Source organism: Oncorhynchus mykiss, chromosome 3, assembly GCF_057628025.1.
Source record: "Oncorhynchus mykiss isolate SJ-2025 chromosome 3, ASM5762802v1, whole genome shotgun sequence".
Classification (NCBI taxonomy): Eukaryota; Metazoa; Chordata; class Actinopteri; order Salmoniformes; family Salmonidae; genus Oncorhynchus; species Oncorhynchus mykiss.
In genome coordinates this window covers 28,625,493-28,639,998 of record NC_143024.1, presented here as the reverse complement: position 1 = coordinate 28,639,998, position 14,506 = coordinate 28,625,493, and the positions used below count along the sequence as shown (strand labels likewise).

Genomic DNA, 14,506 nt, shown 5'->3' with positions numbered 1-14,506 from the left:
TTATTTTGCTGCTTTGATAAAGTCATTTCTGAAGATGATTATTTATTTCATGTGATTAGTGTCCCTCGTTTTAAGGTCAACCCTGTTACATGAACTGAACTCTCATTTTAAGGTCAACCCTGTTACATGAACTGAACTCTCATTTTAAGGTCAACCCTGTTACATGAACTGAACTCTCATTTTAAGGTCAACCCTGTTACATGAACTGAACTCTCATTTTAAGGTCGACCCTGTTACATGAACTGAACTCTCATTTTAAGGTCGACCCTGTTACATGAACTGAACTCTCATTTTAAGGTCGACCCTGTTACATGAACTGAACTCTCATTTTAAGGTCAACCCTGTTACATGAACTGAACTCTCATTTTAAGGTCGACCCTGTTACATGAACTGAACTCTCATTTTAATATGGTGAAACTATTCCTTTTTAATGTTTTTCTTTTAAAGAAACAATAAACAAATCATAGTCTATAAGCAAGTGAGCGTGTTCTGCTCTTTTTGGCCATTTTATGGTGTTTTATGGTGCAAAACTGAACATAACACATCATCCCTGTTACCTATAGATAAGCAGGACAGAAATGTTTTACCAACTACCTTTTTTTGTGAAACTTGCATTAAATTGCCACTCCTTGTTGCGCACAACCAGCTTCCGTTCTCCCTATCATAAGGGGATTTAAGATTAAATTGTCAACCCTGTTATGGTCAACCCTGTTATGGTCAACCCTGTTACGGTCAACCCTTTTACTTTATTTGGCAGTGAATTGGCACTTACTATAGTCATTTTTTACATTTTACCTCTTGTTTTTATGAAGTTGGACCAAGTTACACTTCTTAAAAGGCACTGAATTGGTGGAACGACCACTCTGTCTCCAACAGCAATCAGCATCGCCAAACCAACCGTAATCTCAGTGAAATAGTGATGTCTCTGGATGAGGTTTTGTTAGTTGTTTTTAGGTTTAGGTGAGGGCTGAGGCTAGTGATATTGTGTTGAGGCAACGTGGAGGATGAAACTGAACTGGTTGAAATTAAACCGTGTCTGTGAGCTCATATGACCTTAGAAATAAGCAGTCTGTCTCAACAGAACCCTGCTGGCTCTCTCTCTCTCTCTCTCTCTCTCTCTCTCTCTCTCTCTCTCTCTCTCTCTCTCTCTCTCTCTCTCTCTCTCTCTCTCTCTCACTCTCTCTCTCTCTGGAATGCTAAGGAGAAAGTCATTGGAGGTGACTGATTGCAATTCACATGATATTTTGACATACTTTTCTGCTGCTGAGTCCCTACTCTTGAGATCTTTGTGGGGGCGCCAGTGACTAACAGATCTCGATAGCTTTGTAATGTGATACGTCAGAAGAGTGTGAGAGGGTCCTCTAGAGTGGGCGATGTGAACCGAGAGTTTGGCACAACACACTGCTCAGTACAGTGGCATAAACCTACACAGATGATCCATAGCAACTAACTCTCTAGAACAGGTGCAAACTGACTCATAGATGATCCACGGGAATGAATTAAAACAGGTCATAATGGATTCTTATGTTTAGTACGTGAAGCATTGGAAGATGATGATAATGTTGATGATAAGTGATGTGTTGTACATTTGACATGTTATTTGTTGCATGGTTTTAAGTTAAAACCATTGAAGTACAAGTTATCCCAATCCATGTCATATAGTGAATACAGTGTAGGCCTGAGGACAACATAATTAGGATATTCACCTCCTGTGTATTAGGTTAACTCATTTCATGCCTGCAGATCCAAAGGCACAGTCCTTCTCCACATAGATCAGTCATGTTGTTCCTGTTGTGGCGTGATGGTGCATGAACTAGCCGTGAGTTTACCGTAATCCTCTGGATGTCTGAGAAGTCTTTGACTGAACCGTTAAACGATGACACATCAGTCAGAGGTTTAGCCATCTTATTAATCCCTTTGGTTCCTATGTGTGTGTGTGTGTGTGTGTGTGTGTGTGTGTGTGTGTGTGTGTGTGTGTGTGTGTGTGTGTGTGTGTGTGTGTGTGTGTGTGTGTGTGTGTGTGTGTGCGTGCGTGCGTGCATGCGTGCGTGCGTGCGTGCGTGCGTGTGTGTGTGTGAGTGCATGCGTGCGTGCGTTTGTGTGTGTGTGCATGTTTCCTTTACCTACCTAAGACACAACAGAGGGCCACAGTCAAGCTTATTGGTGACAGTATGCAGGTGGATTTAAATACAAGCTTATTAGTGACAGTATGCAGGTGGATTTAAATACAAGCTTATTAGTGACAGTATGCAGGTGGATTTAAATACAAGCTTATTAGTGACAGTATGCAGGTGGATTTAAAAGCACTTTGAGCACACTTATGATCCAGCATGGTGAACCAACTCCAACTTTCAGCTGCATCAGGGTAAAATGATTGTCTAGATATTTTTCCTGGATATTATAAGTACCTCATCCAGCCCACAGCTACGGACTCTGATTAACCCAGGATACAGTATCTGCTCCACCCACCCATTTAACAGCAGCTTTTACATGTGTTCTAGTACTACCGGTCTTGCATGAATGGGGGAAGCAAGGCTGTTTTCATGAGTGGTTTGAATGCAGAGTGACAGAGACACAGCACAATAAGTCATACACCAAAAACACAGAGGTCATACTTTCTCTGGATTTAGGGGGCATACTTGAAGCTCAACTTATTTCTCCCTTCAGAAGCTAGCGTGACAACCTCGAGATCGCTCTCTCTCTCACTCTCACTCTTTCTGTCTCTGAAAAAACAGGAAGTCTATTTTCCCACTGTTTTCCACTAGGTTGTCTTGGTTCTTCCCACAGTGGCCAGAGAATTACAGTGACATGTCCCTGGTTCTGAGTTCACTAATACACAGAGGACTGTCTGTCTGTCTATTTTTCCCATCATTTCCTCTCTCCAGATTTAGATCAATATTTGAGGACTAGGGTGGGGAGGTACGGAGAAGGTCTCTCTAGCCGTGTTCATCCCTGGGTCTCTACAGGGAGCACCAGGACAGAATGTACTGTACATCAGACCTGGGTTCAAATCATATTCAGAATCCTACCTTTAGTGTTTGATTTATCCCAGCGTTTCCCAAACTCGGTCCTGGAGAACCGAAGGGGCACGTTTAGTCTTTTGACCCAACACGCCACAGCTGATTCAAATAATCAACACTTGATTATGAGGTCATTATTTGAATCAGCTGTGTAGTGCTAGTGCAATAAAACTAAATGTGCACCCCTTGGGGTCTCCAGGACCGAGTTTGGGTAGACTGCTGTAGACTGTCTGGACAATCAACTTGGCAGATTTTGCAGTCGTGCGATTGTTTCATTGTTTCCATTGCGCCACTTAAACTCAGTCAAGCCCTGATAAAGTATCTGAAATGAATTAAAATAGTACTTGAACTCAGGTCTGCTGTACTGTGCAGTATGTTGTGTCCAAGCTAGGCTAGAGGGGACCAGAGGAGCACCAGGCTCAGAGGTCAAGCCTGCACAGAGAGCACCAGACACTAAATCAATGTTCTTATTGCAGATCTCCACAACACGGTCTAGGGAGATTTGGTGAATTTAGAGAGTATTTGTTCAAGGCCTCTCACGCAAGCATGCATGCAGGCACCACAGCAGTACTATGTAGTTTCTTCTTCATCCCTCCTTCAAGCCTTGTCTATCGCTCTCTCTCTCTATATCATGCGATTTCATTAAATTAATTGTTCCATAGTGCTGTCTTTAAAAAAAAAAATAGAGTATGATTATATTGACTCAAATAAACCCATGTACCATTGTAGAAATTAATTATGTTTCTAAAATTTCTAAAATTAATTATGTTTCTACATATTAGCACAGGGCTAATTTAGCTAATGGTCTTCAGAGTAAATGTTTTTTCATCAACAAATAGAAGCATATTTGACATGCTTGTTTTATCAATAATATATTTCGCAGCACATTAGTTTGGTGGATTTTTTAATAGATGTGAATTTAGCAGAATATTTATTGACGGTAAAAAGGCAGTATAGTATGGTAGTACTGTGCAGTTATGTGTGGAGGTTGTTTATAGGAACATCAGTGTGTCTGATGTAACACTATTTAATATCCCATCAAAAATGTCATCATATCTTTTTATAGCCCCATGAAAAAACATAGGGGTTATTTGCTAAAAGGTTCGTGATAGGGGTTATTTGCTAACTCCTTGATAAATGTGGATCTGTCTCTGCAAGATAAAAGCCCTGGGTACATACAGTAATTGACAAAACGTTTCCTACAGTATCCTCCATCTATAGCTCCAGTGTCTGTACTGTAATGTACTGTATTGTGTGAGGGCTTTGCTGTGGGGAGCCCGTGGCAGAAGGTTTGCCTTATGGCTGGTTGAGGAGAGGCTCTCCGAGGCCCTCTGCGGCAGTTGGCCTTCTGTCTGTCTGTCAGAGCAGAATCTGTTCTCTTCCCCCTCTTCTCCTCCCTCTCTCCTCTCCTTCATCTCACCTCTCCTTCATCTCGCCTCTCCTCCCTCTTCTTCTCCCCCTCTTCTCCCCCTCTCCTCCCCATCTCCTCTCCCTCTCCTCTTTCTCCTCTCCTCTAAACAGTGTCCTCGTCCTCTGGTGGGTTACGGACAAGTCGACACAGAATGCCTAATGCACTAACAAAGACAATGACACTCAGAGGGTGGGAGCGATTAATCCACTTAGACTTTTGCTGTGTGCATTTCCACGATTACAAATTCTATTAACCGTGAGATTGTGGTTGTAGCCGGAAGTAGAGAGGTAGACCGTGGGTGCAGATGGTCAGTTAACATTCTTAACCAGAGGCACGAAGGAAATGTGTTTTGATTTGGCTTCTTCTCTCTTTCAAAGGCGTTTGTGTGTACTGTAAAATATGCCCACCATTACAATAGTAGATGAAGACAATCCTCTCTCGTGAAAATGTTTAAAAATCCACCCCATCAATCAACCATCCTCGCTACAGTTACGGTTGTACCATTCAACCATTCAACTGCACCATTCAACCATTCAACTGCACCATTCAACCATTCAAATGCACCATTCAACCATTCAACTGCACGATTCAACCGTTCAACTGCACCATTCAATAATTCAACTGCACCATTCAGCAATTCAAATGCACCATTCAACTGCACCATTCAACCATAATTTCAAGACACTAGAATACATACATTACTGTAGCTGTTGACAGCTGACACAGAGGGGTCACATCACATGGAAAACCGTATTGTTTATAGTAATTCAGAGCAGTGAGCCCAGATCATTGTGTATAATGGTTCACTTCCTGCATCAATATTGATGAACACGAAAGCAAAAGAAACACACACACACATCCACACGCATGCACACACACACACACACACACACCCACACGCACGCACGCACCCACGCACGCACGCACGCACGCACCCACACACACACACACACACACACACACAAAGAGTCAGACAGTGTAGGTTTCCAAGGTGGTCATAAAATAAATGTTGATAGAATTGATGACATGCAAGGCAGCACAGTGGGGTGTAATGCATTTTAAACAGACACAATCATCTCAGATTGGCCACTTTGTCATCCGGCAGGAATTTGGTAATTGCTGGCAGCTCAACCTAAACAAGTAGAATCAATATCAGCTATGAAAAAGGAAGTTGAAACAAAGAGAAAATATTCTCTGTTCTGGAGCTACTGGGTTTAATGTGACCCTCGGGCATGATTAAAGGACAGACAGACAAGCAGCATGAACACTCAGAGGCTATGTATCAGGCTACACTTTAACTGTAGCTAATGCATGGTTGCAGCAGTATGTGATGTCAATAACACAGCAATACATGGTTAGTGTTCAGACGGTTGGTTAATTGAGGGAGGAAGCCGTTGATTGACTCGCTTGAGTTGCACACTAATGTGTTGATATGAATATCTAAGTACTTTAATTTCCGTGCGTGTGTACGTGTTGTGATTACTCACAGGCTCTGTCGCAGTTCAGCAGTGTCTCTGGACGTTCCTAATGATTGAAGACTCTTCTCTAATGTTATAACTGAGAAGGGGAGGAACATATAGTATTGTAAACATCAAAGATGTTCAAGTGCTTTTAGAGTAATATATCAAAAGTATAACAGAAAAGACACACGCACGCACACGTACACACACACACACACACACACACACACACACACACACACACACACACACACACACACACACACACACACACACACACACACACACACACACACACACACACACACACATATTTACAAGACTCACCATTTGCATTGATCTGGAAAATGTTGGAGGAGGTCTCTTGAAACACGTCTTGCAGCTCTGAGGAGCTGACCTGTGTTGCTTGGAGAAGACATGATTTCAGTTCAATGGAGCATGATAAAAACACACCAATAACAAGGCAGATATTTGAGATAAAACACAACAATGTTCCATCATGAAAAGTGTTACAGTGAATATGGGGTTTAGCCTTGTCCAGGACTGTAATCCGGGGTACATCGACTATGAACCAAACACCTTAGGTAACTGCTAAATAGCTCTGAGGGAATGTACATTGTTTTCCTAATGACCTGAAGGTCATTACCACTTCAGAAGTCACGACAGGTAAGAATATTTATTTATTTTTTCTGATAGCAGTGAGCAGGAAGTAAATTGCTGGGAGTCGTGAGTCCAGCTGATGGGTTATGTGGGCAAGACTATTCTCCCTGATCAAAAGGACAGAATGTCACAGAGCAAGAACGCCAGAAAGAACTGATCATTGTCAACTGGGGAAAAGCAACAGCAGAAGAACATAGTGGCACACAGAAAACACAGGCCAAGGTCGGACTCTGTCTAATTCTGACCCCTAAAGTGACTGTAATTGAGTAATTGGAAAGTTATTTTTTGACATTTTTATCAGACCAGTAGTGTTTCGGCAGGTGTGAAAATGACAATGGGTGGTGGGGGATTACTGGATGGAATGAAAAGATACGGGAAAAGAGAGAGGAAGTATGTTGAACCTGCATACTGTATAAGCATTGTTCCATTAAGCTGTGCTTTAAAACCACAATTGAGGCACAGAATAACAAAAGAAAGGTTTGCAGTTCACTGAGACATAGGATCGTCATGTCTGCATATTAAGGGTCATTCACTTGATTTAACAAACTATGGACAGTTTGCTGTGGTGGAAACAATAGGGATTAAGTCAAACGTACACGCTACATGATAGCGATACATTTTCAAATGGTGTCATTTTTCAGTACAATGACCTTTACTTCCCCTAGAGTGATCTACATACTCCCGCCTTCAACACACGCTTGTCCAGTTCTTCCCATCGTTATGATAAATGGCGGATGCTCAATGTTCATGCTACTTCACATGGAACCATCGCTGTCTGTGTGGAGGAACTCAGAGGGCTAAGTCATCCCTCTCCTCGCATCAGTGACCCAGTGTTTCACACTCTGCTGATGGAGGGATAGAGGGAGAGATGGAAGGATGGAGGACTACAGAAGGGTGACACAAGGTCACCCAATGATACGGATGGTCAGTGCGATTTCAGGGGGGACATTGATTACTCTGCACCATTCTACCCACTAACCAGTGGCATTACCCTGGTCTCTCTTCTGTCTGTTCATCCTTGTATGCCATCTGATTAGGCTTTGTTTGTCTCTGTGAGTATGTGAGTGTTCATATATGTGTGTGGGTGTAACTTCTCAGACTACACTTGGTTGGGGGCTTAGCTAGTTGGGTTGGCTTAGCCAGCTGTATTTGAGTGTGTGTGCATGCTTATGTGTAGTCAGGTCTGCAATGTGTGTGTGATGTCTGACCACGCCCGGTTCACGGTAGCACGAGTTGAATGTGTGTGAGACAGATATCGTGGCAGGCCCAGCCATCCACTGCAGACTGCTGTGTTACGTAAACCCCCCCCTGCTGGTGGGGAAGCGGTAGCACGACGGGATCACTTCTAAGCCCTTTATCTTCCACCACCTGGATCCAGCCCCACTCTCTCTTCAATTATCACACACACACGCGCACACGCACACACGCACACACATACACACGTACACGCGCACACACACGCACACACACAGACACAGGCACACACACACGAAGACCTGCTTGAAAACAGCACTCCAATATGAAAAGATATGCAAATATAGCACCATTGGAAAGTATTCAGATCCCTTGACTTCTTTCACATTTTGTTACATTACTGCCTTATTCTGAATTAAATAAATACAAATCTCAGCAAGCTACACACAATACCCCATAATGACAAAGCGAAAACATTTTTTTTTTACATTTTTGTATAAAACCCCCCCAGAAATACCATATTTACATAAGTATTCAGACCCTTTGCTATGAGTCTCGAAACTGAGCTCAAGTGCATCCTGTTTCCATTGATCATCCTTGAGATGTTTCACCAACTTAATTGGAATCTGCCTGTGGTAAATTCATTTGACTGGACATGATTTGGAAAGGCACACAGCTGTCTATTTAAGGTTCCACAGTTGACAGTGCATGTCAGGGCAAAAGCCAAGCCATGAGGTCGAAGGAATTGTCCGTAGTTTGGAACCATCAAGAGTCTTGCTAGAGCTGGCCGCCCAGCCAAACTGAGCAATCGGGAGAGAAGGACCTTAGTCAGGGAGGTGACCAAGAACCCGATGGTCACTCTGACATAGCTCCAGAGTTCCTCAGTGGAGATGGGAGTACCTTCCAGAAGGACAACCATCTCTACAGCACTCCACCAATCAGGCCTTTATGGCCAGACAGAAGCCACTCCTCATTAACTTCTCTAGGGTAGGGGGCAGCATTGGGAATTACGGATGAAAAGCATGCCCAAATTAAACTGCCTGCTACTCAGCCACAAAAGCTAGAATATGCATATAATTAGTAGATTTGGACAGAAAACACTCTGAAGTTTCTAAAACTCTTTGAATGATGTCTGTTAAAACAACCAAAACAGATATCCGCCATGTTGTGTAGTCAACAGAAGTCAGAAATAGCATTATAAATATTCACTTACCTTTAATGATCTTCATCAGAATGCACTCCCAGGAATTCCAGTTCCACAATAAATGTTTGTTTTGTTTGATAATGTCCATCATTTATGTCCAAATACCTCCACTTTGTTAGCGTATTCAGTACACAATTCAAACTCATGACACGCGGTCACTAGCTCATGACGCTATATGCATATTTTAGTAAGGCGCTCAGAGACCAAAACAACCCAAACAGATATCTGCCATGTTGTGTAGTCAACAGAAGTCAGAAACAGCATTATAAATATTCACTTACCTTTAATGATCTTCATCAGAATAAACTCCCAGGAATCCCAGTTCCACAATAAATTTTTGTTTTGTTCGATAATGTCCATCATTTATGTCCAAATACCTCCTTTTTGTTAGCGCGTTCAGTACACAATTCAAACTCATGAGGCGCCGTCAATAATGTTCCAACCGGAGAGTTCCTTTGTCTGTAGAATTGCAATGGAACAGAGCTAACTATCACGTGAACGCGCAAGACTGAGCTCGGGGCTCTCTTGCAGACCTCTGACTCATTCCCCTCTCATTCCGCCCACTTCACTGTATAAACATTGTGCGTCATTTTGACTTCTGTTGACTACACAACATGGCGGATATCTGTTTGGGTTGTTTTTGTCTCTGAGCGCCATACTTGAATATGCATATAATTAGTAGATTTGGATAGAAAACACTCTGACGTTTCTAAAACTGTTTGAATGATGTCTGTGAGTATAACAGAACTCATATTGCAGGCAAAAACCTGAGAAGAAATTTCAACTCTTGGCCTATCGAATACACAGTGTCTATGGGGTCATATTGCACTTCCTAAGGCTTCCACTAGATGTCAACAGTCTATAGAACCTTGTTTGATGCTTCTACTGTGAAGTTGGGGCGAATGAGAGGGGAATGATTTAGAGGTCTGCCAGAGAGCCACGAGCTCAGTCTCGCGCGTTCACGTGATAGTTAGCTCTGTTCCATTGCAAATCTACAGACAAAGGAATTCTCCGGTTGGAACATTTATGACCGCGCGTTTTGGAACTACTGAACATAACGCGCCAATGTAAACTCAGATTTTTGGATATAAATATGAACTTTACCGAACAAAACATACATGTATTGTGTAACATGAAGTCCTATGAGTGTCATCTGATCAAGATCATCAAAGGTTAGTGATTCATTTTATCTATATTTCTGCTTTTTGTGACTCCTCTCTTTGGCTGGAAAAATGGCTGTGTTTTTCTGTGACTTGGTTCTGACCTAACATAATCATTTGGTTTGTGGCTGGATTTACAACAAGTGTATCTTTAAAATGGTGTAAAATACATGTATGTTTGAGGAATTCTAATTATGGGATTTCTGTTGTTTCGAATTTGGCGCCCTGCAGTTTCACTGGCTGTTGACGAGGTGGGATGCTACCATCCCACGTACCCTAGAGAGGTTAAAAGGCACATGACAGCCCATTTGGAGTTCATGAGAAACAAGATTCTCTGGTCTGATGAAACCAAGATTGAACTCTTTGGCTTGAATGCCAAGATTCACGCCTGGAGGAAACCTATCACAATCCCTACGGTGAAGCATGGTGGTGGCAGAATCATGGGGCTGTTTTTCAGTTGCTGGGACTGGGAGACTAGTCAGGATTGAGGGAAAGATTAACGGAGCAAAGTACAGAGACCTCCTTAATGAAAAACTTATCCAGAGCGCTCAGGACCTCAAACTGAGCAAAGGTTCACCTTCCAACAAGACAATGACCCTTAACACACGCAGGAGTGTCTTTGGGACAAGTTTTTGAATGTCCTTGAGTGGCCCAGCCAGAGTTCGGACTTGAACTCGATCAAACATCTCTGGAGAGACCTGAAAATTAATGTCCAGCAACTCTCCCCATTCAACCTGACAGAGCTTGAGAGGATCTGCAAAGAAGAATGGGAGAAACTTCCAAAATACAGGTGTGCCGAGCTTGTAGCGCCATACCCAAGAAGACTCGAAGCTGTAATCGCTGCCAAAGGTGCTGCAACAAAGTGCTGAGTAAAGGGTCTGAATACTTATGTAAACGTGATATTTATGTTATATTTTATTTTCTAAATTAGCAAACATTTCTAAAAACCTGTTTTTGCTTTGTCATTATGGGGTATTGAGTGTAGACTGATGAGGAAAAAACTATTGAATCAATTTTAGAAAAAGGCTGTAATGTTACAAAATGTGGAAAAAGTGGAGGGGTCTGAATACTTTCCGAATGCACTGTATACAAACGTTGTCATGAGCAACCTCTCTCCTTCCTTTTCACTGTATTTACCCATCACTATCTGACACGAACACACACACACACACACACACACACACACACACACACACACACACACACACACACATGACAACGACTAGTGGAGGGTATCTGACACAGTCATTACTCTAGTGTCCCCATGTCCCCGCAAGGTGGTCTTGGATTCCTGGCGGCTACACTGGACAGTGTCCTGGCTCTCTGCCTGACAAGCTGGCATGGAAAGAACAAGGGATGGAGGGAGGTGGAGAGAGGAAAGGAATGGAGTGGAGAGAATAGAGAAGGGTGAGGCAGGATGAAAGACCAAGATAGGGATAGAAAGGTAGCCAGGCCTGGGAACATTTTTAGATAGGCATTTAAAAATGTTTAATGTGTTTAATTGGGTCTTTTTTCTTCCTTGGTCTACTATCTGTCTCTACAGTGCTTTGGAAGAAGTCTGAAACTATAATCACGTCATGATGTCTATCAGATCTACATCCAACTGCATCACTCAGCACAATCTCCATAAAGAGAGTGCAAAGGGAAGTGATTAAAATGTGTCTTCACACTGCAGTACGACAGGTTGAGAAATGCTGAACAACCGATACAGAAGCTGCTGATTTCTCCCTACACACACGCAAACACGCAAAACACACACAGTGCTACCGTGATGAATGAAAACCTCAGCAGCACGCGAGAGACAAATTAACATCCTGGCCTTTGCAGTGTCGCTTGTCGATACGGCAAATGTACTATCTGCAACACGTTCAATTATACTCTCAAATCAGAGAGCAACTTAATCAAAAGCTCCCATCTCATTATCTTCGAGGTCAGCAGCTGTCGTTCCACTGTGGAAACTCTTCCTAAAACAGGGCCAGGCTGGGCATAGACCCACTGCAGGGGAAAAATAGCTTTTTCTAATTTCTTGCTCCCAGAGGATGGTAGCTTCCAACTTCTAAAGACTATTTCAGTATGTGATGCCTTTTTATACTTACACACAAATAGTTTTGTTTGAGACAAAAAAGTATGCCAGTATTTGATTTGAGCGATCTAACCAAGGTCAGTTCATTTTCAGATAATTCTCACAAGCTTGTGTTAACTCCCATAGCTAACTTGGTTTTTAGTCTTCCGAACAATCTACTGTAAGTTCAACACTCGAACAGTCACACTACGCAACTAAACACAGACCATGTTGGGTTGCTATAAAACATGCTTTAGCCTAGCCTGCATACACTGCAGTTGCTATAACAAAGTTAATGCTAGGTTTATTTTGGGGCATGATGTGAGCAGGCCTGGAGATACAGTACCTGTAGTGACAAGGCAACAAAAACACACAACAAGCATTAAAGATTCACCGTTTCAACATAGCTCTACCCTCCACCCACTCCAGAGTGATCTCTTCTCCTCTGTTGGTGTGTTCCAGTCAGGAGACATAGACAATGCAGGAGCGCATTCAATGATGATCATGAAAGCGTCTTCTTCTCCTGTTCCAAAATAACAGTGCATTTAGCCAGAACACCATGCTGTTCAAGCCTTGCTGTTTGCCAGGAAGTCTGATGATAATAGTCCCTTTACAGTTCTCAATCACTCACCCACTCCCCCATCCATAACAAATTAACAAAGTTGGCAAAGATAAAATACAGGCAGAAAATACAACTATTTGTATGTAGCCAACAATATATCTCGAAACATGAATTGTGTCACACTCATAGCTGATATTTCAGATATCCATATACTAAATACATTGAAGTTCTAATGGACTTTCTTAAATGCACTGAGAAATTGTTATGAGTGTGAGCCTCTTCTGCCATCTGCTTGGTGCTAACTGGCTCTCTTTCCCCTGAATTAAACCGCTGATGCCTCATCAATGTTGCTGTATGATGCACAGTACGCAACTACACAAATATGTGTGGGAGAATCTCCTATCAATACGGTTGCCTTCTGTAGCCCTCTAAAAATACCGTCGTGAATATGTTCTGATGCAGTGAGAGTCTGACGCAAAGCTTGACCTTTCGAATGCTAATTACAAATATATATTTCACAATACCTTCGATCATACAGATGTTGATTATTTCAAAAATGTTCTTTAAGCTAGATAAACACATTCATTATTTGTGGTGATTCACCATTGGAACTGTGTTAGCGTGCATGATTATGCATCATCAATCTGACAAAAGAAGCAAAACAAACGACCTTTAACTTACTCCCACAATGTTTTCCAACTCTTGAGCAACACCATCTCTTCCAAGCTGTACGGTATTCTACCATTCTAGTTCTAGTAACATTCTAGTTCTAACCTGAATACGTGACTCTAGACCACTGCAACCAATTCACACCCAGCGGCTCCAATGACATTGTCATGGCTGCTCAGCAAACACCCCACTTGGGCCACTTACGGACCCTCAGCGGTACCTGTGGCTGGTAGAGTGGTCTCTCATCAAAGTCTCCTCCCAGACAAACAGCTCTCCATCCCAACCAATCCTAATGACCGGGGCTGGGGCTGTGGAACAGAGTATTAGAGGGGTCTAACGAGACAGGTCTATCCCAGGGTCAGGCCCAGAAAACAGGGAGAACACGGCGAGAAAAGGCCGAACCAACCTGGTGTGTGCTGCCGGACCAACCTGGGTTCTCTATATTGGCATTACAACTGTTCAAACACACACACCAGGAACAGCAGAGCCCAACAGACAGGTTTTCTCCACAAGCAGACCAAGGAGAGTGCCTCCACTTTTTGACCACAAGTGATCGAAGAGAAGAGATTGGAGAATGAGAGTGAGTGAATGTTCACGAGAGATCACAGACAGACACTACTAGGAGTTTGATAGACTAAGCACCCACACGGGGAGTAGAAGAGAAGAGTTGCATATATGCTGGAAGGGCTTGAAAGGTTTGGCAAGAGAAAGGAAGAGAAAGATTATCCTGACTGACAGCTCCATTAGAGACTCTACCTGGGCTTTGATCATTTCCTGAGCCTCCACTGCTACACAACTCAGTACAGCTGAGTCGCACGCACGCACGCACGCACGCACACACACACACACACACACACACACACACACACACACACACAGCTCAGTCGGCGCAGGCAGCAAGAACCAGAAGCCACAAACAGCAAATCTGACAGTCTCCGGCCTGCTGAAATGGCCCCGGCTTCACTGTGATCAAAGCTACTCTCTCTGATGGCACAGACCCCCATCTGTCTCCCCATAACACTGAGGCTGCCAGTCTGCTCTTTATACACTAGGGAGAGAGGGAGCGAGCGAGAGAGAGAGAGATATGGGGAAATAAAGGGAGAG

General features: G+C 43.0%; 1 protein-coding gene across 1 annotated transcript in view; it reads right to left on the bottom strand.

Moving 5' to 3' along the window:
- Nucleotides 1-14,506, bottom strand: part of LOC110503758 (t-SNARE domain-containing protein 1) — a 113,440-nt gene that overhangs the window by 73,329 nt on the left and 25,605 nt on the right. The window contains exons 3-4 of the mRNA XM_036970577.2: nucleotides 6,219-6,296; nucleotides 5,919-5,988 (exon numbers count right to left, since the gene is read on the bottom strand). Of these exons, the coding sequence (XP_036826472.2) occupies nucleotides 5,919-5,988; nucleotides 6,219-6,296 (148 nt within the window). The remainder of the gene's footprint in view (nucleotides 1-5,918; nucleotides 5,989-6,218; nucleotides 6,297-14,506) is intronic.